The 25,666-nt window shown below is 38.5% G+C and overlaps 1 protein-coding gene across 1 annotated transcript in view; it reads right to left on the bottom strand.

Moving 5' to 3' along the window:
* Nucleotides 1–331: 331 nt before the first annotated feature.
* Nucleotides 332–25,666, bottom strand: part of LOC124555507 (cysteine dioxygenase type 1) — a 140,940-nt gene continuing 115,605 nt past the window's right edge. Inside the window, exons 2-4 of the mRNA XM_047129453.1 lie at nucleotides 9,152–9,414; nucleotides 2,728–2,897; nucleotides 332–620 (exon numbers count right to left, since the gene is read on the bottom strand). Coding sequence (XP_046985409.1) covers nucleotides 588–620; nucleotides 2,728–2,897; nucleotides 9,152–9,414 — 466 coding nt within the window. The 3' untranslated portion in view covers nucleotides 332–587. The remainder of the gene's footprint in view (nucleotides 621–2,727; nucleotides 2,898–9,151; nucleotides 9,415–25,666) is intronic.

Below are 25,666 nucleotides of genomic sequence, written 5' to 3' on the forward strand. Positions count from 1 at the left end.
AAGAGTCAAACCTACTCTAATACAAAGTATTTTAATGTATTTATTACTTGATGACATTATAACAATAATGTCTATTCACTTACATAGTAAATAATACTAATCACTTACACAGTAAATAACCGTTTAAATGAAGCAGCACAGTGATGGTGGAGCTGTTCAGACAACACAGTCAATCATCACACAGAACTGTATCAAGGGCTTACTTAGTATATTATAAATCCTATGCTACTGTAACTCTGCAAGCAGCAAGCATAGTAATACTTCAGGTTTGTATTACCCAGGTATTAGTGTTTAATGTGTTTGAACATTCATCAAAGAATGACTAAAGAACTAAAAGATATAAGTTTAATTTATTGACATAGTATGTATATACATATACATTTACATTTGTGCAGTGTATAGCTTAAGTAAGGAGACTTCCATGTTTGAATTTGAAATTCAGCAATAATTCTGGAATTTACAGTTTGGTATACTTTCTACACACAATATCACACCTGAAATTCTGAGTTTTGATTTTCATTCATACACAAAATAGTAACTGAATTTCCATCCAAAATAAAGTTTCTTGCACATAAAATACAACATTTTCAGTTGTCCTCTATGAAATGTCCTTGTTCATCCTGAAAAAGATCAAAATAAAAATTAAAAGTATCTTTTAAATTTATTATTGTTAGTTTCTTATTTTATACTTTGTAAATGACATGAGAAGTACAAATGGAAAGCAACAGACACTTTTGAAGTGACAGGTGACTATTTACTCTGTGTGTGATATTGACTGCAGCACTACACTGAAGGCTTAAGATAATTTGTGCTTCACAATCTAAAAATTGATGCAAACTGCAAAAATATGTTCCTAATTTGGTAATGTTTATTGTCCATAATTATGAAAGTTTCTTATGTTATGTTAGTAAATGGAAAAGAGGATATCCACAACATGTAATAAATGTTTTAGAGAATCTGTATAAGTGAATCTATAAGTTTAGATATAACTAGTGCCTTAACACAGTCTATAACAAAAAAAAAAAAAAAAGAATTCGACAAGCATGCAGCATTTCACCCACAATTTTTAACATTTATTTATATAACACAATCTGGAAATGGAAAGAGATCTTTAACAGGGAAATTGAGATTAACAAAACTTTCCACCTGAATTGATTTTCATATGCAGGCATCATGCTGCTGATGGAAAATGAAAATGACCTGCTAAGGAGAATACATATATTATATAAGACTTGTGTAGAGTACAATATGAATTTTTCAGAAAATAAGACAAAGTCAATGGCTTTTAAAAGAAAACACCCTGTAGGAAAAAAAGTTTTGGTTAACAGCAGAATAAACAGACAGATCAAATTTTTTAGCTACTTTGGGTGCAGTTCAAAAAATGGCTCTGAGCACTATAGGACTTAACTTCTGAGGTCATCAGTCCCCTAAAACTTGGAACTACTTGAACCTAACTAACCTGAGGACATCACACATATCCATGCCCGAGGCAGGATTCGAACCTGTGACCGTAGCGGTTGCACGGTTCCATACTGTAGCGCCTATAGCCACTCGGCCACTCTGGCCGGCTTGGGTGCAGCGTCACATATTAGTGTGAAAAAGACATAGAGAAGATATTAGCAAATTTTGGGAATATATGTAGAATAAGGAAGAGCTTTCTACAAATAAAACAAGTAAATAAATAAGACTGAAATTTTATAAGATAATGGCTGTTCCTAGGCTTGTTTAGATACATGAATTGTGGGTTATAAATAAATGCCATGAAGTTCCACACAAGCAACAGAAATAAGATTTCTAAGGCAAGTACAGGGATGTACAAAACATGAGAGTTTTTGAAATATGGAATTTAGGAAGTAACCGAATACATGTAATATCCTCAATAAAGTACTACTGGAATAAGCATTTCAAAATAAGAAGTGGAGAGACATTACCTCTCCAGATAAGAAGTTTTAACACATTTGGTAGATGTAGTCCAGGAAGACTGAGGAAGCAATGGATACCATAGCAGATAAAACAACAAAGACATAATGCTTCAAATGAATATGATGATGATGATGATAATTAAATTATGTAGAAACATCAGGAAACCCAACAGAATGCAACAAACTCTTTTGAAATGGCAGTGAAATATTTGTTTTGTATGCGATATTACCTGCAAGAAATAAGAAATAACTGAGAAATCACTCACTAGTCTTTTTTTTTTTAAGTATAGAGTAGAACTGTATGATTTTATGGACTGACAGAACTGATTTATTTCCATACCTCTCGAATTATACCTACAAGGTTTTAGAAAACCAGCCAGTAGATGCATATTCTGAAGACTGATCATTTTTCTGAAAGGGCAGCTACTGAAAACTGTGTTTCTCTTAATGGTTTTCACACAAATTTTGGAAATGTCTGAGTGGACTGTCGATATGCCATTAACTTTCACTATTTTTCTCTATTTTGTGTGTGTGTGTGTGTGTGTGTGTGTGTGTGTGTGTGTGTGTGTGTGTGTGTGTGTGTGTGTGTGTTTGTGCTACTTAAAAATATACATTTAAATATTGATTATAACATACAAGTTCTGAATGAAACAACAATGTATATGAGTTTCTTACACTTAGAGTTCATTTTTCGAAATATAAGGCAGTTTAATTCTTCATAAATAATGGTTTAACTGATTAATTATAACTAGCTCCTCATACATATTTGAGAGTTCGTTGTTTACAGTACTTTATAAGTTCTTACCTTGCTGGTTTTGTTTCCATATTTTGACCAGAATGTAACTTTGCATTGTGTCCTTTTTCCAGTTCTCTGATTAAATACAGAACATGTGTCAAATGGAGGACAATAGAGGTGAAGACTAACAGCTGGCTCTGTGTGGCTTGGATTTTCAACTCGATGAAGACCCAGTGAATCTGAAATATTACAAATGACTTAAAACTTATTGTGTAAACTATGCTTCAGAAAGAATATTATGTCTCACAAACCATATACTCCTAGTACCTATTATAGCAGTTTGTCATTATTTCAGTAGTAACTGAATTAACAAGGAGTGGTAAAATGACATGTAAATAGATACATGAAGTTTTGGTACTAAATGTATCTACATGAAAGTTTGTTGGAATAAATATTTTAGTGCTCTGCAATGGAACCAATTAGTGCTCAAGTGTTTTATTATTCAGAATGTCTATTTACATTGAAAGCAGGAATTATTATTTAAAAATAATTATCAGCCTCTAGGGTTGTGCTGCATAATATTAGTTCCTGCCAATGTAAATATAATTTATGTATTTCTTCATATGTCTGGCTGAATGTTGAGGGGTTCCATAATTCTGGAAGCTCACTGAATCCTGTGTGGTCAATGCAATGTATTTCCCAGGAAATGCAAGTAATTGTGTGCTGATATTTACATGTTAAAAGACAAAAGCTTTGATCATACACACTAATTGACTTGTGAAACAAGTGTTGTTCTGTGACTATCAATGATCATCACATGTTGTTTATTCCAACGCATGTAAATATGTTTGCATTAGTAAAGACTGTTAATAAAAGCATCTCATGATCTGTGGTAAATCATTGCCAAATAACATCAAGTTGAGCAGCACTGGCTCCATTGCGAAGATGTTGCACACATTGTAGGTAAGTGGGGATATATGCATTACAGAAGCCATTGTCTACTAGATGCAGAACTGTGCTGAATGTTGTTCATAATGTGTTGCTGTCCCTGGGCATTATCCTGAGCTTCTTATTAAGATTTAACATGAACTGTGAATCGTACCCCTTCTTTACCATATGTTGAAAGTTGATTGCAGAAAAATTAAGGGGGGACACTGTCACAAGTGGTAAAATACCAGTGGTCACAGGTGTCAGAGGGATGCCTTTTTTGGATAGGGAAGGGGGAAAGAAAACGAGTTTTAAGAGAGATTGGCAGACACACTCAGTTTGAGAAAACAGATGAAGAGGAGTGAGATTTTAGCATACAGCCTCCATTTAAACAATGTTTAACAGAAAGTAATCAGTAACTGCCAGTTCATCTCCGCCAAAGCAGTTATAATCCCATTAGTATGCAGTATCAGTTATCTTTATTACACCAGAACATTCCGGGACTCAGAAGTAAAGTTGATGAACTACTCATTTGTATCGATGAAATGAATTCATCTAACCAAATTGATATAATCTGCCTCTCTGAACATCAAGTGACCACTGGTATAGATATTTTAGACATTTCAGGATTTAAGCTAGCTTCCTACTTCTGCAGAGTAGATATGGATGGAGGAGGAGTTGCCACATTTATTAAAAACTGCCATAAATTCAAGAACATTGACATTAATAAATCCTGTTTAGAGCAGGATCTAGAAGCATAATCAACAGAAGTAGAGTTCCATAACAGATCCTATATAAAAGTAACTATTTACCGAGCACCTGCAGGAAATTATTATCTATTCATAAATCATCTAGAAGCTCTTTTGGGTTATTTAACAGGAAGAAACAAAGACATTTGGATTGCTGGTAGCTTTAATACAGATGTTCTAATGCAATCTTCCAGTAAACATTTGCTGCAGTTAGTAATGTTGTCTTTTAATCTAACTCACACTATAAACTTTCCAACTAGGATCACTAAATCCTCAAGGACAGCTACTGATAACATTTTTATAGACAAATCAAAGGAACAAAATCATATCATAAAACCTGTTATAAATGGACTATCAGATCATGACATGCAGCTCCTTGTTTTAAATGTAAATTCTAAGCAGATTATCAAGACTGCTAAATCTGAGTATGGGAGAGTAGTCAATCAACCAAAAATTGAGTGTTTTAGAAAACTGCTCAAAGATATGAACTGGAAAGATGTTTATAGTGCTCATGACATGAATGAAAAATGTAACACATTCATGAACAATGTCAGTACCATGTTTGAAAACTGTTTTCCTCTAAAAGTTACTCAAATTAAACAGAAGACTATAATAAAACCATGGATTACACGAGGAATAAAGATTTCCTGTAAGATAAAAAGGAAAGTGTATCTGTCGACCAAGAATAGCTCCAACGCTGATGATTTAGCTAAATACAAGGAATACTGCAAAATATTAAAAAAAAGTAATTCAGACTTCTAAACAAATGCACTACGAGAAGATAGCAATGTCAGGAAACAACATAAAAACAATATGGGATATAGTGAAAGAGGAGACTGGTAGAACCAGAAAGGAACAGGAGCAAATATCACTAAGGGTAGATGTCACATAAGTGACCGAAGGGCATAGTGTGGCAAATCTATTTAACAAGTACTTTATATCCGTTATTGATAGATTGGGATTGTGAAAATCAGTAAATAATGCCCTTGAATATCTGAAACTAGCCTTTACAAATAGCTTCAGGTAAATGAATATGTCACTCACTTCACCAAAAGAAATAACTTCCATAACAAAATCTTTAAACAGAAAGCATTCTAGTGGCTACAATGAAATATCAACAAAGTTAATTAAGGCATGTTCTTGTGAGTTTAGTACAATTCTGTGTTACTTGTGTAACCAGTCAATTATAACTGGGACATTTCCTGACTGGCTAAAATATGGAGATGTTAAGCCTCTATTCAAGAAAGGGGATAAAGAGATACCATCAAACTACAGACCGATTTCACTTTTACCAACATTCTCAAAAATTTTAGAAAAAGTAATGTACAGGCAGCTTCTCAACCATCTGACCACAAATAACATATTATCAAGAACACAGTTAGGATTTCTGAAGGGTTCTGATATCGAAAAGGCTATTTACACCTACAGTGAAAATGTACTTAATTCATTAAATAACAAGTTACAAGCAGCAGGTATTTTCTGTGATTTGTCAAAGGCATTCGATTGTGTGAATCACAACATTCTTTTAAATAAATTACAATTCTATGGTGTCACGGGCAGTGCTGCAAAATGGTTCAAGTTATACCTTGCTAACAGGAAACAGAGAGTGTCAGTGCAAGGGACTAGTGAATTAAGTCATCAGTCATCATCAGAATGGGAAGAAATTACATGCGGTGTCCCACAAGAATCCATCTTAGGGCCATTGCTTTTTCTTGTGTACATTAATCATCTCTCATCAGTTACACTGCCAGAAGCAGAGTTCGTTTGCAGATGACACAAGTATTGCAATAAACAGTATGTCGAGTGTAGTTCTAGAGAGATCTGCTAATGATGTTTTCATGGATATTAATAAATGGTTTAAAGCCAACTCACTGACATTAAACTTCGAAAAGACTCACTATATGAAATTCAGAACCTGTAAGAGGTTTCCACCCAGCATATGCATAAAGTATGAAGAAGAGCAGATAGAAGAGGTTGACAGTCTTATATTCCTGGGATTACAACTTGATAATAAATTCAGTTGGGAGGAGCACACCACAGAACTGAAGAAACGCCTTAATAAATCTGTATTTACAATTCGAGTGTTAGCAGACATAGGTGACATAAAAATGAAAAAGCTTGCATACTTTGCCTACTTTCATTCCATAATGTCATATGGTATAATATTTTGGGGTAACTCTTCAAGCCAAAAAAAAGTTTTCAGAGTCCAAAATCGTGTAATACGTATTATTTGTGGAGTAAACCCATGGATGTCCTGTAGAAACCTCTTCAAAGAACTGGGTATACTAACTACTGCTTCTCAGTATATTTACTCCTTAATGAAATTTGTCCTAAATAACATATCTCTTTTTCCAACAAACAGCTCAGTTCATACATACAATACCAGGAACAAATATGGTCTGCACAAGGACTTAAAAGCAATTACTTTAGTTCAAAAAGGGGTCCACTACTCAGGAACACTCATCTTCAATAATTTGCCAGCAAACATAAAAAATTTAGTTACAAATAAAGATCAGTTTAAAAGGAGCCTGAAAGACTTACTAGTGGCCAATTCCTTCTACTCCATTGACGAATTTTTTAATAGAAACAAATTATGTATTGTATATATTCATACTATTAGTATTGTTATTTCAGCTTTAAAAAAATTATAATTTGACATGTTCCACGTCCACGAGGATCTCCTCAGCGCAGATCTATGGAACGAAAAACTAATCTAATCTAATCTAATCGAGGAAAAAACGTCATGTTGTGATGGTTGACCATTCAGAAAGTTGTAGTAGGTGAAATATCATCCCAGAAGCTGTAAATATATTTGACATCTGCTCATTGCGTATTATTATTTTTAGCTACCACTTGTACAGTGAAACAGTTATCTTACTTTGATACTCCCATAGTTGCCAGTACTCACACAGTCACATGACTAACTGTAAATTCAATGATGCAGTAAAGATATGCAGTACACACACAGAGGAAAGGTGGTAGATGGGCTAAACAGAAACTGCGTTCAACAAAGGCAAGGAAACAATCTACATAAAATATACTCTATCTTGGAAAAAAGTCATTGTACGGAATATTTGTGTCAGTATCGTGCTAAAAATAACCATCTGTCACCTATAGGTACATTGACCTTTTGTTAACCGAGTCCTTTCATCGCTTCAGTCATCTATATCCCTACCCCCACCACCAATTACTCTGAACTAAGTAGGTGGGAACAAGCTTTTCAACACACTTCTGCAGCATCCTGCATATCATAACTCTACTCACATGAAGGCCTATATTGAAACCATGACAAAATCATAGATCACAGTAAGGGTAATATTTAAACCAAGGAAGCAAATGTTAACAGGAACTCTTTTACATTGCAATGTTATGTCTGTTGATTAGACCGAGTAACTTTCTGCAATTATGGCTCAGTCTTGTTTTCAGTACGGCTGCCGTACAGTAGCTGATAAGCATAAATGGTCAGAGTCAAAGAGTTCCGAAATAAAATTCTAGTGATAAATAGTACATCAAACTGTTCTACAAAAGAAAAATGGCTAACACAGCCATTTTATCACCTCAGTCATATATATCCTTACTCCTGCCACGAATTACTCTGAACTAAGTATGTGAAAACCAGCTTTTCATTACACTCCCTCTTTCCGGGCATCACCCAGCGGAAGTTTTAAAAATGCTACACCCTCTACTTCCTCTATTCCTATTTTCTTGACAGCTCTCTTTCTGTTTTATTCCAATTATTTTCCACATTCCTGCTTTTTTAACACACTTGTCTCTTGTAGGTGTGTACACTGTCTGCATTTTTTTCACTCTGTACCTTTGTCAATTTCTATTCCCCATTTCCAGTTCTCGTAGTTCCACTTGTTGTCTTATGTTTGCCTTACCCTTCCCAAAGCACTCCTTCTTCCTTATACAAAACTGTTAGTCTGTTCTGTGGATTATATAATCAAATAAGAAACTTGGACATTACTAACACCTAAAATATTTGTTTATTAGGTGCAATAAGAACTTCAAATTTTGAACCTTTGAGAATAGCACACAATGCTGTTAAACAATATCACTTTGGTAATCCATGTAGTGTTTTTAAGAAAACTCAATGACAGCTACAAATTTGGGCAATGTTTAAGGTTTCATATATGGATAATGCTGGATCTATATAAGAGGAATGTGTCCTGTTTTATTGCTGTATTATTTCTTTATATTCTAATACGATTTTAGTCATACAATGTACTCAGTATAAATAACAAATTACCAGAAAAAACTATGCTTACACTGCAGCTTTTACAGAAAATGGACATAGTTTCATTCACAGAAGCTTTAATTAAAAATATGAGTGAACTATGGCACTGCATGCTGAGAAATTTGATTCTACCATATGGCACTGTTCATTATTGACACAAAAGTTACGTTATATAATTAAGCTGTTAAAGTAGACAGAGATTTCAACATACTGTAGTAAATTTAGTTTTGATTGATGTATTCTTATCAGAAGCATTTCTATAAAGTAGACAACAAGTAAATATTTGTGATGTACTGTCAGATTTAAATCTATTCAATCTCTAATATATTTTTAGAAGACTAGTGTTAGAATATTGAGGTGACATGTTTCAGAATTAACCCTTGATTGTGAAATGTATGCCCTTGCACTTACTATTCTTCTTCTTAGCAAATAAAACAAAGACTTTGTATGCATCATGTCTGTAGTTTCACCCTTATCGGATGGTTACATGCTGTATGGATCACAAACACACTGTGTTCTGTGATGCGTGGAATGAGTTATATGTTCATACAGGTTAAATTAGTTGCTATTTACAACTTACCATTAATATAGCATACTTCATTCAGACCAAGCTCGGTTCTTGAAAGTTCTTTCAGTCCCCCATCTTCATCCATTATTTCATCACCTTCTTCAATGTTTTTTTCAGGCCATGCAAATCTTACTTCACTGAGGGTACCTTGTAACACTTTCATGAAACAATGTGCATCTGCATGATCATGAATGGCTGAGCCATGTCCTTCACCCCAACATAGGATCATCAAGTTAAATTTACCATTTCCTTCATCCACTAAGTTCCTTGTGTACCTGTAAAAAAAATATTTTTTCTCTTGTTTATTTGTCAATATAAATATTCTATGATATTTAAGATGTTGGACATTACATCTATCTGCTCAAGATTGTGTAGAAACAGTTTTGCAGAAATTAGCATGCCACTGATATTTTTTAGACTAGCTAGGTCAGAAATAGATTTTATACTAGTAAGTAACACATAGTATTACTATTGTTTCTTTTTTTTGTTTTTGGTTTCTGAAAGCTGTCATATTCCAGTTAGCATTAGCATTTCTTGTAGATGTGGTGCTGTACATAAGCATAGGTACATAGGTACTTTAGCAATATATTACACTATTTCAGAATTTGTTTTGCTCAAAATGATTCCTTTCAGTGTGATTAATTTAGAAATATATGAGAGATCCATTAAAGGTTTTCTTGAGTATGACTTTAAAGAAACTTAATTTCAGGAAAATTTTGAATACCTTTTTTATTCTGTTGCATCTACAAGTGTACAGATACTGTTTTTTGACAAAATATGCACACTCTTCTTCAGATGCTGCCATATTCTTAGTTATCTTCCTTCAGGAAATAAACTGATATTGTCTGGATCACTGTGAGTTAACAGACACTGTTGTGAAGGTTAAATGTAAATCTTATTTTCTTTCATGACCTTTATTTCATTGCTTAAGGATGATTTTTCATATGTGATTCTATTCAGTCATTTGACTGAACTCTACCACAGCATTTGTGCTGCCTTAGGAGAACAGCAGATCAACTACAGCTACTGCATTTGTCAGGTGTGGGGCTGACACATTTATTTTAATTTTTTCACTTCATTTTAGACCTGATTTCTTAGCGTCAAAGTAGATGGTTTGGTTGAATACTGTTGCTTGAAGCCTATTGGTATCCATAAACAATAATATCTATATTAAGGAGTGTACTCAGTTATAACAATAAGACTTCCTTTATATTATTTCGCACTGAATTTGTGGCCTTGAAAATCTCCCATGCTTTCAATATACTGTTAATATTATGAATACGCTTACTTAAATTCGTAATTTGGTGCCTAATCTCGTTATTGGGAATCTACATACGTATCAATTTTACATATGCTAGTTACTATTGGCCTGATAAATTTGAAAATGGAAGGGGTACACAGTATACGATGAAAAGTATCCAGGCACATCAACGTAACAGGGAGGTTAGTGACCATGTCATCATAGCGACTATGGTTGCTAAACCTAATAAATCAGTCAAGAAGGCTTGGAGAGTATTTCCGCTACAGAGGGCAGATAAGCAGTTTTTATTATCCAACTTAGACAATGAATTAACATTATTTAGTTCCAGTATGATGGATGTAGAGGAACTACGGGCAAAGTTTAAACTTATTGTAAATCATGCTCTGAAGAAGTGTGTGCCGAGTAAGTGGATTAAGGACGGTAAAAACCAGCCATGATTTATAAACGAAATTCCGAAAGTGCTGAGAAATCAAAGGCTGTTGCACTTTCTGCTCAAAGGAGAACGCGCAAATGACGACAGGTAAAACTTAGTAGAAATTGGCGCAGCTGCAAGAAGATCGATTCACAAAGAATACCTCAATTACCACCCATCATACGTTACCAGAAGATCCTGCCCAGTACCCAAGAAAATTCGGGTCCTAGGTAAAATCGCTAAGCGGATCTAAAGCCGTCGGCACACGGACAGTGCTGTCGAACGTCTTGAGTGTGCAGAATTCAACGTGCTGGTGAACACTTACAAGGGAACCTCCCCATCGCACCCCCCTCAGATTTAGTTATAAGTTGGCACAGTGGACAGGCCTTGAAAAACTGAACACAGATCAATGGAGGAAACAGGAAGAAGTTGTGTGGAACCATGAAAAAAATAAGCAAAATATACAAACTGAGTAGTCCATGTGGAAGATAGGCAATATCAAGGATCGTGTGAGATAAGGAGCGCCGTGGTCCCGTGGTTAGTGTGAGCAGTTGCGGAATGAGAGGTCCTTAGTTCAAGTCTTCCCTCGACTGAAAAGTTTACTTTTTTTTATTTTCGCAAAGTTATGATCTATCCGTTCGTTCATTGACGTCTCTGTTCACTGTAATAAGTTTAGTGTCTGTGTTTTGCGACCGCACCGCAAAACCGTGCGATTAGTAGACGAAAGGACGTGCCTCTCTAATGGGAAGCGAAAACATTTGATCGCAAAGTCATAGGTCAACCGATTCCTCCACAGGAAAACACGTCTGATATATTCTATACAACACTGGTGACGGCATGTGCGTCACATGACAGGAATATGTTGTCGACCCACCTAACTTGTACACTTGGCGAATGAGTAAAAAGATTCTTCTACCTTGCCCGATTTAGGTTTTCTTGTGGACGTGATAATCATTCCCAAAAAAGTCATGAAAACATAAGAGTTTGTCAGATAATAAAAAATTAAATTTTTCAGTCGAGGGAGACTTGAACCAGAGACCCCCAGTTCCACAGCTGCTCACGCTAACCACGGGACCACGGCACTCCCGAGCGCATAGTGTCCTTGAAGTTGCCTATCTTACACATGGACTACTCAGTTTGTATATTTTGCTTATTTTTTCATAGTTCCACACAACTTCTTCCTGTTCTCTCGATTGATCTGTGTTCAGTTTTTCAAGGCCTATCCATTGTGCCAACTTATAACTAAATCTGAGGGGGGTGCGATGGGAAGGTTCTCTTGTTAGAAACGGATCTAGATGTGCATACAGTGCACATGCCGTAACGTGATACACGCGATCGAAGCGCACTCCAGCCGCAGTTCTCGGTTGTATCTGTCTCGCAGATCACACTGTTTACGAAATGGACGGGCGTAAAATTCCTACTTTAGTTCTATTAAACCGCACACTTCCTCCATTATCAACATGCTAGTCATGTTGTTCTGTCTGTAGTATACATAAATAAAAACTGAAATATCCAGGGACATATTATATGGCAAAAAGGAGAGTAATATATCCATTCAATAAGAACATTGGCTTATAAAAGTTCCATTACAAATAGTGCGGAAAAAATTACGATAGTTATAAGATAAATATTATTTCATCATTCTCACTGTTCAGTAAAATCATAAGATCATTCTTACTTGATCACCGTTCCTATTCAGCAGCAGAAGCCTTACAACATGTAACAGACAAAATTTAAAACAAGAAAGTGCAAAATATCTTCCTGTGAGTAGTGCAACCTGTCTTATAGATCAAGTCAATCGACCAAAATCATTCCTCAGAAAGAGAGCTTTTACATTGACGTAACATCGACTATATCTATAGAACATACTTTTATTAAAGTAATAAGAAAGTATCACAACCTATCAAAAAACGAGAAGGGTAGTAAAACAAAATTGCAGTTTGTTTTTCCTCGGCACGATGGCACTTACCATCAGGATAATGCAACGTGTCACACTGTTCGTAGCCTACATGCGTGGTTTGAAGAACACCAGGATGAGCTTACCCGTATACTCCTCTGCCTACCAAACTACCCGGATTTAAACCTAATCGAGAATCTGTGGGACCACGTCGATCGGGCTGTAAGCGCCATGTATCCTCAACCGGGAAATCTAGCGCAGCAGGCCACAGAACTGGAGTCAGCATGGCTCCACATCTCCATCGATACCTTCCAGAACCTCATTGACTCTCTTCCTGAACGTCTCGCAGCGGTCAGCAGTGCAAAAGGTAGTTATTCAGAGTTTTACCAGTGGTCACATTAAATTGACCGGACAGGGTACTAGGATTGTATGGAAATACAGCATAAAATAAGTATGGTCTGTCTGGAATCTGAAGAGTGAGCGTCCGAGTCCTCACAATCCACCCACTACTTCACAAGCAGCAACTACAGGCTGTTTCACAATGCTATACAGACCCTTTTGTAGCGCACCTTGTAAGTCAGCAGTGAAGCAGTGAGCTGACACGCCCAGGGAGTGTTTATTTTCCACAGAATGTGTTAACAGCCTATGGAATACAGAAATAAGTAACTAATATAACTAACGCAAGAAACGCACGCGAACGGTATCCATGTAAATCAAAGAACGCCGTGCTCTTCGAGAGGAAATAGAATCTTACTCATCCTATATGGCAGCTGCAGCGTTCTTCCAGTAAAGGCCACTTCCCAGCAACAAGCGCTACTCACTCTACAGTTTACAGATAGACCGTAATACTAATAGAAGTGGACCTTCACATTTTCCGCTAAAAATATGGCCCTCCACAGGGATCGGTTCTCAGACTACTTTTGTTCATTACGCATGGCAGTTTTACAGGGTAAGTCAGGAGGAAAGGTACCTGCTTTGAGGGGTGATAGTATTTCTGAACAAAAAGTCATATGAACATACCTCCTACCGTTAAAAGTTTCACGTGAAACTAATGAAAACATTGGGGAACAGGACAAATGCCGGTGATAGTAAATGAAACATTGTGATCTAGTGTTTTATTTAACTGCGTAAATTTCCTCAAAAAAGATGTTCAAAAATTCCACAGCCAAATGCAATGCATTTTGCAGCTTTTGTCGATAGTGTACGGTCCTATACTAGAATACACGCATATGAAATACGAGGGAGAACTTACTCCTTTGTGTCCACTCTGCCCTTGTAGACTTCGGTCTTAAGCCAACCTCACAAACAGTAACCTAATGCAGTACGATCGGGTGACCTCGGTGACCAAGAAATGACTCCATGGCAACCGATCCAACGTCCACGATACGTTTCAGTGAGGTACTGTGTCACTGGCCGTGCCGAATGTGCAGGAACTCCATCATGCGGGAAGTACATACCGTTTCTTGTTGCCGAGGTATATCTTCCAAGTATTCTGGTAACACATTTTGAAGGAAATCAAGATACCGTACTCCATTAAGACGGCTATCTAAAACAACTGGACCGATGAGTTGGTCATCAAGAATACTACACCACACGTTCACTGAGAATGGTCAATAAAGGCAAAACTACGTAGCGTAATGTAGCCTTAGTTGTATCCACATGTGAGTGCTGGTGAAGGAGGACATGCGACTGACACCTGTGATTTTCAAACGGTTGTATGTCGGATACGGCCAAGAAGATGGCATATCACTAATAAAATGTGATTAACGTTGTCGACTTACGTAACAAACTAAGATTTTCACTTTAGGATTTTGTTTATGTAGTGCGACTTAGCTTTAAAAAATATACGACAATGTGTAATGAGTGTCACTCAGTGAACAACATTTCTGAAGAGGGCTCGGTAATGACCTGAAGCCGATAATCAGTAAAGAAAATTTGTAATCTTAACGTAGGATTTTTAGCCACACGTGTTTTAGACCAACAGATCGCGTATCTCTCCCCACTGACAATGTCAAAGAGTGACACTAATGATGATTGTTTTTGAATGCCAATAACGATATTTTGTTTGTAACTCTTTGTTTCCTTTATTGTCTGAGAGCAGTCACGGAATTTGGAGACTCACACTGTACATTGTTTAAAACTAATTAATGTAACTAACACTAATTAGCTTCCAAAGCAATATAGTGTAATGAATCAGTCGCAACATAAAATGGCTTCATAACGTGCACGTAACTAAAGATGACTACATTGTTTTCAAGTACACAGAGTTTATGAATATGCCACTCTAATTGCACATGATAATCATCAGAAAATCTTTGCTTTTAATTATATAAGTAAAGTACTGAAGCTCACGGTTGCGTCAGCGAGAAATCTGCATCTTTTACCCACATGACATTATTCAGTGATGACAGTGCCTCTGCATTCATTTACATAGAACATGATGGTTTCTCCTCGAACTGCAAAGAACACGTCAAGTATTTTGCCTCTCTCAGGAGAGATATCACGCAGTTATGTCACTACATGCTGCTTCTCTGCCTTGTGAAAAATTTTAACTGACGCTGTGAGGCCGTGAAAAATTCGTCGCGCACCGTTAGTGCCGCAGGTTGTAGGCTAATACTGTGGTGTGAGCCCTCTTACAATCGTAATCTCTGGGTTTATTCGATTGCATTTTTCAGCGATCATCTGATTATGAATTAAGTCAGTGCACAGCTATCAAAGACCGCGTTCCTCAAGTCATATCCGCAATGGTATTTGATTAAATGTGTGGCAGTTCAGTTAGCAAATAGCAAAGAGTTTTAAAGGAACAGTTAAGGGAGATTTGGCAGTTTCAAGTGAGTTCGATTCCGGAAAAGCCAACTTCTTCCATACTTCACCTCATCCAAGCCAAAAATCCTAATATTTCACTTTCAGGCGCTGGACTGGGCTTCTGACCTCTTGAAGCTCGGGAAACTACACTGAAGCGCCAAAGAAACTGGTATAGGCACGCTTATTCAACTGCAGAGATATGTAAATAGGCAGAATACGGCGGTGCGGTCGGCAACGCCTATATAAGACAAGTGTCTGGCGCAGTTGTTGGATCCGTTACTGCTGCAACAACGGCAGGTTATCAAGATTTAAGTGAGTTTGAGCGTGGCGGTATAGTCGGCGCACGAGCAATGGGACACAGCATCTTCGAGGTAACGATGAAGTGGGGATTTTCCCGTACGACCATTTCACAAGTGTGCCGTGAATGTCAGGAACCCGGTAAAACATCAAATTTCCGACATCGCTGCGGCCGGAAAAAGATCCTGCAAGAACTGGTCCACCGACGTCTGGAGAGAATCGTTCAACGTGACAGAAATGCAACCCATGCGCAAATTGCTGCAGTTTTCAAGCAAGCGTACGAACTATTCAACGAAACATCATCGATATGGGCTTTCGGCGCCGAAGGCCCACTCGTGTACCCTTGATGACTGCACGACACAAAGCTTTGCGGCTCGCCTGGGCCCGTCAGCACCGAGATTGGACTGTTGATGACTGGAAACATGTTGCCTGGTCGGACAAATCTCGTTTCAAATTGTATCGAGCGGATGGACATGTGCGGGTATGGAGACAACCTCGTGAATTCATGTACCCTGCTTGTCAGCAGGAGACTGTTCAAGCTTGTGCAGCCTCTCTGATGGTGTGGGGCGTGTGCAGCTGGAGTCATGTGTGGCCCCTGACACGTCTAGATACGACTCTAACAGGTGACGCGTACCTAAGAATCCAGTCTGATAACCTGCATCCATTCATGTCCGTGCATTCCAACGGACTTGGGCAATTCCAGCAGGTCAATGCGACACTCCACACGTCCAGAATTACTACAGAGCGACTCCAGGAACACTCTTCTGAGGTTAAACACTTCCGCTGGCCACTAAACTCCCCAGATATGAACATTATTGAGCATATTTGGGATGCCTTGCAACGTGCTGTTCAGAAGAAATCTCCAGCCCCTCGTACTCTTACGGATTTATGGACAGCCCTGCAGGATTCATGGTGTCAATTCCCTCCAGCACTACTTCAGACATTAATCGAGTCCATGCCACGTCGTGTTGCGGCTCTTTTGCGTGCTCATAGGGGCCCTACACGATATTAGCCAGGTGTACCTGTTTCTTTGGCTCTTCAGTGTGTTGTCAGGTAACTTCATTCGTTAAAAAGATACTTCTTCAAAGCAGTGAAGCCTGATATTGTGTTTAAGTGGTTTATGAAATAAAAATTTCTTAAGGTAAAAAAACTTTTAATGCCTAGACTGTAATTTTCCTGTCACAATTAAAGTACGATAACTAGTTGCGGTTGCTATCCGCAACCATCTTCAAATCGTCCAAAACTTGTAAAAGCCGTGAATATGCATTGGAAAGCATCATAAGATGTAGTCATGCAATAACATGTATTCTCAAATACGAAGACAATTACAGTACGTAGTTTAAAAACATCACCTTGAGCAACCCAGGTTGTAGACCGCAATCTCGCAGGATGACGGAAGTATAGGAAAATGTCCAGTTGCCTGAGTAAATGTTGCTTCGAATGCTCATTATTTGCAACGCAACAATACTGCAGGTATTATTGTGAGAACAGTGTATGATTAGGTTCCAGAAATGGTCAGCTGTTCCGTAGACTGGCTTATAAGAGGATGATCCTATATGACGCATGAAGTAGTCATCTTTATAAAATTTGCGCAGATTGAATAATAGTAGGAAAATAGCGAAAGTCCAACAGCCTGACAAGACACGTCAATACAAACTTAGTTTCGACGTGTATTGTCAGGCTGGTGGCTTTCTGAGGATGACACACCGATCAGTCGGTACCATTGGGCCTTCTGAGGCCTGTTCGGACGAAAAGAGAGAGTTACTTCATAACCTGTGTACTTCGACATTCCAAACGTTTATGAGTTTCGTAACTTCTCGTAAAGTGATATCATATGACTTTTTCTTTTCACCACTATAGTGATAGTAATCGATCAGGAAAACCAATCCACAAAATAAATCAGCGGTGTGCAGTGAAAGAACAAAAAGGACAGTTCTGTCATTTTCCTCCCTCTCTTTTCGGTGGAGAAAGACCTCGCTGTATTTTAACAAATATACTAGCATAGCATAGAGGAGCATGGGTTACTATGAAATTTAATAATATCACTGGGGCACATTAATATTTCATAATGTTAAGCAACATATTTCAATTGCACTTAAATAAAATGTAAACCTTTTGTGGTGTTACCGCCAGACACCACACTTGCTAGGTGGTAGCCCTTAAATCGGCCGCGGTCCGCTAGTATACAACGGACCCGCGTGTCGCCACTGTCAGTGATTGCAGACCGAGCGCCGCCACACGGAAGGTCTAGAGACACTGCCTAGCACTCGCCCCAGTTGTACAGCCGACTTTGCTAGCGATGGTTCACTGACAAATTACGCTCTCATTTGCCGAGACGATAGTTAGCATAGCCTTCAGCTACGTCATTTGCTACGACCTAGCAAGGTGCCATTATCATTTGCTATTTATCTTGTGATGCATGTACCGTCAGACCGATGTTCACCAATTATGGATTAAAGTTAAGTATTCCAGAAGCTACGTACTTTTTTTACTAGACTCAACTCCTTTAACTGTTCCAGACCTCACGCCAGCCTGCGTGAGCTTAAACACATGCCTTTCGGCTTCCTCATAGTGGCTTGGCTGTCTTGCCAAGTCACAACACCTTTGCCTTCTTTACACTACTCAGAAACCCCTCTTCACGTGATCCATGGAATACGGCTAATATTACGCAACGTAACACTCTTTTCATTTATTTATCCGTAAGTATTTACTTATTGACATTATAAGCCGTGTAAAAGAATAGATACTTGCTACAGTTAGTAAAGTCTGTTAGGATGGATACACACCTAAGTTACTAAACTAAATTTATTTCAGTTTATTCCACGGGAAAGCTGAATCCAGAGGGCTCGATGAGAATTTGAACCCCGCTGTTCCTCTTATGCTTCTTTATAGGTTTAGTGATGCATTTTACTTTGCGATAACACTGTTTTAAGAGCAACGTTTTTGCGCATTTTCTTGAATCTGGTGATACTTTCGCGCATGTAATCCGTCTTTACTATGTCAAGCTGGTGGAGTGAACGCCTTTTTGTTAGCAGGAATTCTAGTGAGAGATGTAGCATGGAGCTTAAGGCAATGGACTCGCATTCGAGAGGAGCGTGGTTCGAATCCCCGTCTGGCAACCGGCAATTAGGTTTACCATGGTTTATGGTTTCTCTAAATCAGTGAAGGTGATTGCCGTGATGGTTCCACTGAAAAGGACGCGACTGATATATTTCCTTGTCAATGTCCTAATTGAGTTTGTAATCTTCCTCAACGAGACGTTGTTGCTAATCTTTTTATCTTTTTTAATTATGGTGGTTTCCTAAGATTAGCCTTTATTGTTTTTTCTTTCTTCTCCTCGGTTTTACTTTTCTTTATACATAACGAACAGCTGAAGAACAGAGTGATAAATTTCTGAATGTATCTAGTCTCTGGAGTACGATAAGTGAGGCATGTAGATATCAAGAATCCACAGATGCCATTCTACGTAGCTCGCTCTGATTTGATATAAGCTAACTTGAGATAAACACAGAGGTTCCTTAAGCCGACATGGATCAAAAGATATTGATCCAGTTGTGTTTAAAATTCTCCGAAATAATTTGCTTCATTTTCTCATGTCATGTGTTACGTTGAATAGTTACTTTCAAGTATCAGACTAGAGTAACTGTGCTTCAGGAACTCACGCTTAGTACTCTTCGCAACGTGGCTGAGCGGTTCTAGGCGCCTCCGTCCGGAACGCGCTGCTCCTACGGTCGCAGGTTCGAATCCTGCCTCGGGCGTGGATGTGTGTGATGTCCTTAGGTTAGTTAGGTTTAAGTAGTTCTAAGTCTAGGGGACTGGTGACCTCAGATGTTAAGTCCCATAGTACTCAGAGCCATTTGAACCATTTTCTTCGCAACGCCATAACAAGTGTGACTTGCTGTTGCCTTTCTCAGACCGTCGGCTGGTTCGTCGAGTCCTCGACGATTATTCAGTATCATTTCAGTCATGTTCACTCCTCGCAGCTAAAAATCTCTGTTACTGAGATGAAATACAACCTGGCTGACCGAGAGAGTGAGATATCACACACAGGAAGCGGCTATACGGGTAGCAGGGGCTGTGTAGAGGAGACTGGGTGGTTTTTTTAGGTTGTAGTGTTTCGGGAAACTACAGAAAGGGCGTCGGTCTAAAAGGGTGCAGGGCAAACACAGGAAGGTAGACCTAGCAATAATCATTATTGTAGTTGTAAATTGTCGTAGCTGTGTTAGGAAAGGACCAGAGCTCCAGCGCTAATAGAAAGCACTGAAGCTCAAATCGTTATAGGTATGGAAAGGTAGCTAAAGTCGGAAATAATGTTAGCTGAAATTTTTTCAAGGGACCTCACCGTATTGAGAAATTATGGATTATGTACAGTTGGCGGTGGAGTGTTTATTGCTGTCAGAATTAGTTTACCTTGTTGTGAAATTGAAGTAGATAGTTCCTGTGTTTTAGAATGGATAGAGGTTATACTTGACAGCCGGAATAAATTGATAATTTTTCTCCGCCTCGTGATGACTGTCCTTAGGTTAGTTAGGTTTAAGTAGTTCTAAGTTCTAGGGGACTGATGACCATAGATGTTAAGTCCCATAGTGCTCAGAGCCATTTGAACCCATTTAAATTGATAATTAATTAGTTTTACCTACCCCTTGACTCAGATGATACAGTTGCTGAGCATTTCAAAGAAAACTTGAGTCTTGTTTCAAATAGGTACCCTACTCATACAAGTATAGGTGATGGTGACTCGACTTTACCCTCGATATGCTAACAAAAATACATGTTTAAACGTAAAGTTAGTTCAGGAGCCTACTAGAAGTGTAAATGGTTGCGAAAACATTCATGACCTCTTATCAACACGTAATCCTGAGCAAATTGGGAACATCACTTAACATACAGGCATTAATGATAACAAGGCATTTGTAGCAAGACTGAATACCGTAACATCCAAATCCACCAAAAATAAACGCAAAGTATATCTGAAAAAAAAAAAAAAAAAAAAAGATTCTTCCGACGTCTTTCTGACTATGTAAATGAAAACCAGCTGCGGTTTGAATTCATAGAGATAGTATCGACGGCAATTGAGAGACATATGCTACATAAATTAATATGAGATGGTACTGATTCCATATGGTACACAAAATGGGTCAGAACATCGTTGCAGAAGCTACGAAAAAAGCATGCCAAATTTAAAGGAACGCAAAATCCCCAAGATTGGTGAAGTTTTACAGAAGCCCAAATTTAGCGCGAACTTCTATGTGAGATGCATTTAATAGTTTCCGTAACGAAGTTCTGTCTCGAAATCTGGCAGGAAACCCAAAGATATTCTGATCATATGTAAAGTACACCAGCGGCAAGACGCAATCAGTACCTTACTGCGCAATAACAATGGTGATGTCACTGACGACAGTGCCGCTAAAGCAGAGTTACTAAACACAGTTCTCCGAAACTCCTTCACCAATGAAGTCTAAACAAATATTCCAGAAATCGAATATAGAACAACTGCCAACATGACTAACTTAGAAGTGGATATTCTCGCTATAGCAAAGCATCTTAGGTCACTTAATAAAGCCAAGGTCTCCAGTCGAGATTGTATACCAGTCAGGTTTCTCTCAGAATATGCTGATACAATAGCTCCATACTTAGCAATCACATAAAACCGCTCGCTCTTCGAAAGATCAGTACCCAAAGACTGGGAAGCTGCACCAGTCAAACCAATACCCAAGAAAGGAAATAGGAGTAATGCGCTGAATTACAGACCCATATCACTAAATTCGATTTGCAGTAGGATTTTGTAACATATACTATTTTCGAACATTATGAATCACCTCGAAGAAAATGATTTATTGACAAATAGTCAGCACGGATTCAGAAAATGTCGTTCTTATGAAACACAACTAAATCTTTAGTCTCACGAAGTAATGAGGGCTATCGAGAGGGGATGTCAAATGGATTCCATGTTTTCAGATTTCCAGAAGGAAAAGTCTTCCGCCGCGCGCGGTAGCCGCACGGTCTGGGGCGTCTTGTCACGGTCCGTGCGGCTCCCTCCGTCTGAGGTTCGAGTCCTCCTCGGGCATGGCTGTATGTGTTGTCCTTAGCTTAAGTTAGTTTAAGTTAGATTAAGTGGTACATAAGCTTAGAGACCGATGACCTCAGCAGTTTGGTTCCATAAGACCTTCCCACAAATTTCAAATTTTCAAACGTCTTCTGATTGAATTGCGTGCCTATGCCGCATCGGCTCAGTTGTGTGATTGGATTCATGATTTCCTGTCAGAAATGTCACATTTCGCAGTAACTGACGGAAAGTCAGCGAGTAAAACAGAAGTAATACCTCGCGTCCCCCAAGGAAGAGTTATAAGCCCTCTGCTATTCCATATGACGCTGTCATTTACCGCCTTCTAAAGTCATCAGATGGTCGAAAACAACTTCTAAATGACTTAGACAAGGTAACTGTATGGTCTGAACCGTGTCAACTAACTCTAAATAATGAAGAGTGTGAATGCATTCATATGAGTGCTAAAAGAAATCCGCTAAATTTCCATTACGACTAAATAACAAAAATCCAAAGGTTGTAAATTCAGCTACATACTTAAGGATTACAATTTCGAATAACTTAAATCGGAACGATCACATAGATAATGTTGAGTGTAAAGCAAACCAAAGACTGCGATTTATTGGCAGAACACGTAGAAAGTGCAATAGGTCCACTAAGTAGACTCCTTACACCATGCTTGTCCGCCCTCTGTGCGGTGTGGCATTCACACCAGACGGGACTGTCGGAGGACACCGAAAAAGTTCAAAGAAGGGCAGCTCGTTTTATATTATCGCGAAATAGATGAAAGAGCCGCGCGGGATTAGCCGAGCAGTCATGGACTGTGTGGCTGGTCCCGGCGGAGGTTCGAGTCCTCCCTCGGGCGTGGGTGTGTGTGTGTTTGTCCTTAGGATAATTTAGGTTAAGTAGTGTGTAAACTTAGGGACTCATGACCTTAGCAGTTAAGTCCCATAAGATTTCACACACATTTGAACATTTTTTTGATGAAAGAGTGCCACGGATATGAAACATGAGTTGGGGTGACAATCATTGAAACAAAGACGTTTCTCGTTGCGGCAGGATTTTATAGTGAAAATTCGGTCACCAATTCCTTATCAGATTGCGAAAATATTCTGTTGGCGCCCTGCTACGTAGGGAGAAATGATCATCAAAATAATAGAAATCAGAGCTCGCACAGAAGGATTTAAGTACTCCTTTTTCCCGCTCGCTGTACAAGAGTGGAACGATAGAGAGATAGCTTGAAGTTGGTTCGATGAACCTTCTTCCAGGACTTAATTGTGACTGGAGGGTAGTCATGTTGACGTCGATGTAGCCAAGCATGCCACTGGATATTCTGCCGCCGGCTAGAGTGGCCGAGCGGTTCTAGGCGCTACAGTCTGGAACCGCGAGACCGCTACGGTCGCAGGTTCGAATCCTGCCTCGGGCATGGATGTGTGTGATGTCCTTAGGTTAGTTAGGTTTAAGTAGTTCTAAGTTCTAGGGGACTGATGACCACAGCAGTTAAGTCCCATAGTGCTCAGAGCCATTTGAATCATTTTTTGATATTCTGCCGAACATATAATTCAGTATTTATATATACTCGTATTAAAGGCTATTTTTGGCATGGATGTGTGTGATGTCCTTAGGTTAGTTAGGTTTAAGTAGTTCTAAGTTCTAGGGGACTGATGACCACAGCAGTTAAGTCCCATAGTGCTCAGAGCCATTTGAATCATTTTTTTGATATTCTGCCGAACATATACTTCAATATTTATATATACTCGTATTAAAGGCTATTTTTGGATTCGTGCGGAGGAAACCATAGTACCATAGCACATGGAGAACCCGTAGTACAATGTTGCGATGGTTCCTTAGCAAGGGCAGTTCAGACAAACTGGCAAGCAGTACACAAGAAAAAGATCGTACAAGTGCTTTGTAAGACACTTATGGCTCAAATGTTTGAGCGATGTGAAAACAAAACTTATAAATTACACAATGCATTTTTGTCCGCATTTTCACAGCCAAACGAAGTGTGGGAAAAGGAAAAATGTGGTATTAAACTGATCACCATCACATCTAATCTTGCAGAACAAAATTTAACTGCTTGAAAGTAATTAGGGTGATTAAGAAAAGCCTAATTTCTTGACATGAAGGAAATTGAAATATTTCAGGAACAGCTGCTATTAGCTGTTGTTGTGGTCTCCACTCCGAAGACTGGTTTGATGCAGCTCTCCATGCTACTCTATTCTGCGCAAGCCTCTTCATCTGCGAATAACTATTGACCTACATCCTGCTGCATCTGTATTTATATCTTCTTCTCCCTCTAAGATTTAATCCCACACACTTCCCTCCAGTACTAAACTGGCGATCCCTTGATGTCTCACAATGTATCCTATCAATCGATCCCTTCTTCTAGGCAGGTTGTGCCACAAACAGCTTTTCTCCCCATATTTATTCAGTACCTCCTCGTTAGTTACTTGACCTACCCAACTAACCTTCACCATTCTTCCGTAGCACCACATTTCAGAAGCTTCTGTTCTCTTCTTGTCTAAACTGTTTATCGTCCATGTTTCACTTACATATATATACTTTCAGAAAAGACTTCCTGACACTTAAACCTAAGTTCGATGTTGACAAATTTCCCTTCTTCAGAAACGTTTTTCTTGCCTTTGTCAGTCTACGTTTTATCTCCTCTCTACTTCAGCCATCGTCAGCTATTTTGCTGCCCAAATGGCAAATCTCGTGTATTACTTTCAGTGTCTCGTTCCCTCAGCATTACCTAATTTAATTCGAATACATTCCATTATCCTGCTCGCTATGTTAATGAAATGTCTAAAAATATCAAATCACAGCATAAATTGAAACTTCCCTTGTTTCCCGTAATAAATAATACAATAGCGATCTATGTTCAAATAGCCTACATTTCATACTTTCTTAACAAAGTTGAAAATAAGAGCCAAAGTTGAAAAATTACGGTCAAATGTTCTGTGATATGTCTAAAAGTAAGAAATAAAACAGAGAAACATTCGATGCGTCCTTGAATAATGCTCGAAATCATGTACTGCAAATGAGGTGCCGATTAAGAATTTGAAGTTCAATGTTTAACTTACAAGGGAACCTCCCCATCGCACCCCCCTCAGATTTAGTTATTAGTTGGCACAGTGGATAGGCCTAGAAAAACTGAACACAGATCAATCGAGAAAACAGGAAGAAGTTGTGTGGAACTATGAAAAAAATAAGCAAAATATACAAACTGAGTTGTCCATGTGCAAGATAGGCAACATCAAGGACAATCTCACTTCAGGAGTGCCGTGGTCTCGTGGTTAGCGTGTGCAGCTGCAAAATGAAAGGTCCTTGGTTTATATCTTCCCTCGAGTGAAAATTTTAATTTTTTATTTTCAGACAATTATGTGACGCACATGCCGTCACCAGTGTCGTATAAAATATATCAGACGTGTTTTCCTGTGGAGGAATCGGTTGACTTATGACCTTGCTATCAAATGTTATCGGTTCCCATTGGAGAGGCACGTCCTTTCGTCTACTAATCGCACGGTTTTGCGGTGCGGTCGCAAAACACAGACACTAAACTTATTTCAGTGAACAGAGACGTCAATGAACGAACGGACAGATCATAACTTTGCGAAAAAAAAAAGAAGTAAATTCTTCACTCGAGGGGAGACTTGAACCTAGGACATCTCGTTCCTCAGCTGCTCACGCTAACCACGGGACCACGGCGCTCGTGAACCTACGCCCTCCATGAAGTTGCTTATGACTGGCATGGACTACTCAGTTTGTATATTTTGCTTATTTTTTTCATAGTTCCACACAACTTCTTC

Source organism: Schistocerca americana, chromosome X (genome assembly GCF_021461395.2).
Source record: "Schistocerca americana isolate TAMUIC-IGC-003095 chromosome X, iqSchAmer2.1, whole genome shotgun sequence".
NCBI lineage: Eukaryota > Metazoa > Arthropoda > Insecta > Orthoptera > Acrididae > Schistocerca > Schistocerca americana.